This window comes from Cebus imitator, unplaced genomic scaffold (genome assembly GCF_001604975.1).
Source record: "Cebus imitator isolate Cc_AM_T3 unplaced genomic scaffold, Cebus_imitator-1.0 Scaffold486, whole genome shotgun sequence".
NCBI classification, from domain to species: Eukaryota; Metazoa; Chordata; class Mammalia; order Primates; family Cebidae; genus Cebus; species Cebus imitator.
The window spans coordinates 2,135,948-2,137,387 of NW_016107801.1; the positions used below are offsets into that span (position 1 = coordinate 2,135,948).

At 61.4% G+C, this 1,440-nt stretch overlaps 1 protein-coding gene across 1 annotated transcript in view; it reads left to right on the forward strand.

Moving 5' to 3' along the window:
• The window catches only part of MED22 (mediator complex subunit 22), a 3,642-nt gene extending 2,208 nt beyond the window's left edge, over positions 1-1,434 (forward strand). Inside the window, exon 3 of the mRNA XM_017513141.1 lies at positions 837-1,434. Coding sequence (XP_017368630.1) covers positions 837-1,055 — 219 coding nt within the window. The 3' untranslated portion in view covers positions 1,056-1,434. The remainder of the gene's footprint in view (positions 1-836) is intronic.
• Positions 1,435-1,440: the final 6 nt, after the last annotated feature.

Genomic DNA, 1,440 nt, shown 5'->3' on the forward strand with positions numbered 1-1,440 from the left:
CACTCAAGGTGAACAGGACAATTACGAGATGCACGTGCGAGCCGCCAACATCGTGAGTGGCCAGGGTTGGAGGGCACAGCCCAGGCTCCAGGAGCATCGGTGCCCGCTGGGGTTTCCTGGGTGGAGGGTAGGGGGCTCTGGGGCTGGTCTGCTCTTCCCCCGAGAAGGAGCAGAAGGAGGCGAATGTAGAGATGCTTTAAAGAATGAGGTGGGGGCAAATTTCCCAGGAGGCTGTCCACACGCGGGGCACCTGGAGGAAGGCCGGCAGAGAGCCAGCCACGCCGTCCTGTAGCTGTGCAGGTGCCAGGAAGAGGGCAGCCCTTCCTGCTAACTCACGAGCTGCTAAGGTGAGCTGGGAGTGAAAGGGCAAACAGCCGAACAGAACCATAGGCACCACTGGATTCCCTCGGACCACAGGAGAAACAGCCAGCAGATACTCCTGCAGCTTCACGTCCGAGGCAGAAAATGCATGGGAAAAAGTCCCCCAGGAGCCCTGCCTAGCTGGCAGCTGTGCTACCCCAACCCGGGGGCAGGAGGCAAGAGGGATTGCAGTTTTATCTGTGGGGTTTGCGTTCGTAACGAGCGGAGCGTGCACCTGCGTCCTGCGAGAGTGGAAGCCAGAGGCTGAGGGGAGGGGAGGGCCTGCCCTCCGGAGCTGCCATCCCAGTTTTCTCACTTAATTCTCACAACTGAACCTGTGCAGGTCAGGGACAGAGTCCCACTCTGCAATGAAGCAGAGGCTCCAGAGAGGCCATCACTTGCCCGGCATCAGCCACCTGCGGGCAGGGCCGCCGTCCCCCCTCACCCTGTGCCCACCCTGGTTCTGATGGCCACAGGTCCGAGCCGGTGAGTCCCTGATGAAGCTGGTGTCCGACCTCAAGCAGTTCCTGATCCTCAACGACTTCCCCTCCGTGAACGAGGCCATCGACCAGCGCAACCAGCAGCTGCGCGCGCTGCAGGAGGAGTGCGACCGGAAGCTCATCACGCTGCGGGACGAGATCTCCATTGACCTCTACGAGCTGGAGGAGGAGTATTACTCGTCCAGGTACAAATAGAGCCGGACTCCCCGTGCAGAGTGGGAGCCTGCCTACCTGGGCCTGGCCAGCAGGCAAGGCTGCCCTGACTCTCAAGGGCCTTCTGCTTTTTCAAACCCTTGCTGCTCTTGGCAGTGGAGCCGTGCCTGGGTTTCACAGCAGAGCTCCTGGCAGAGCGTTTGGTCGACAGACAATTCACGAGCATCTGCCGGGGCCCTGGGCCTTTCCCGCAGTGCAGCCTGATGAGAGCCGCAGGACTCACGCCAGTTGGACAGGCCGAGTCTGGAGAAGGGAGGGCCTGGCCGGCATCCGCTGCAGGGTCTTCCTGAGAGCCTCCCTCCTCGGGCAGTGCCTCTGGGCCAGTGGTGCGCCTGTTAGCATCTGAATCCATATTCAGAGATTTTGG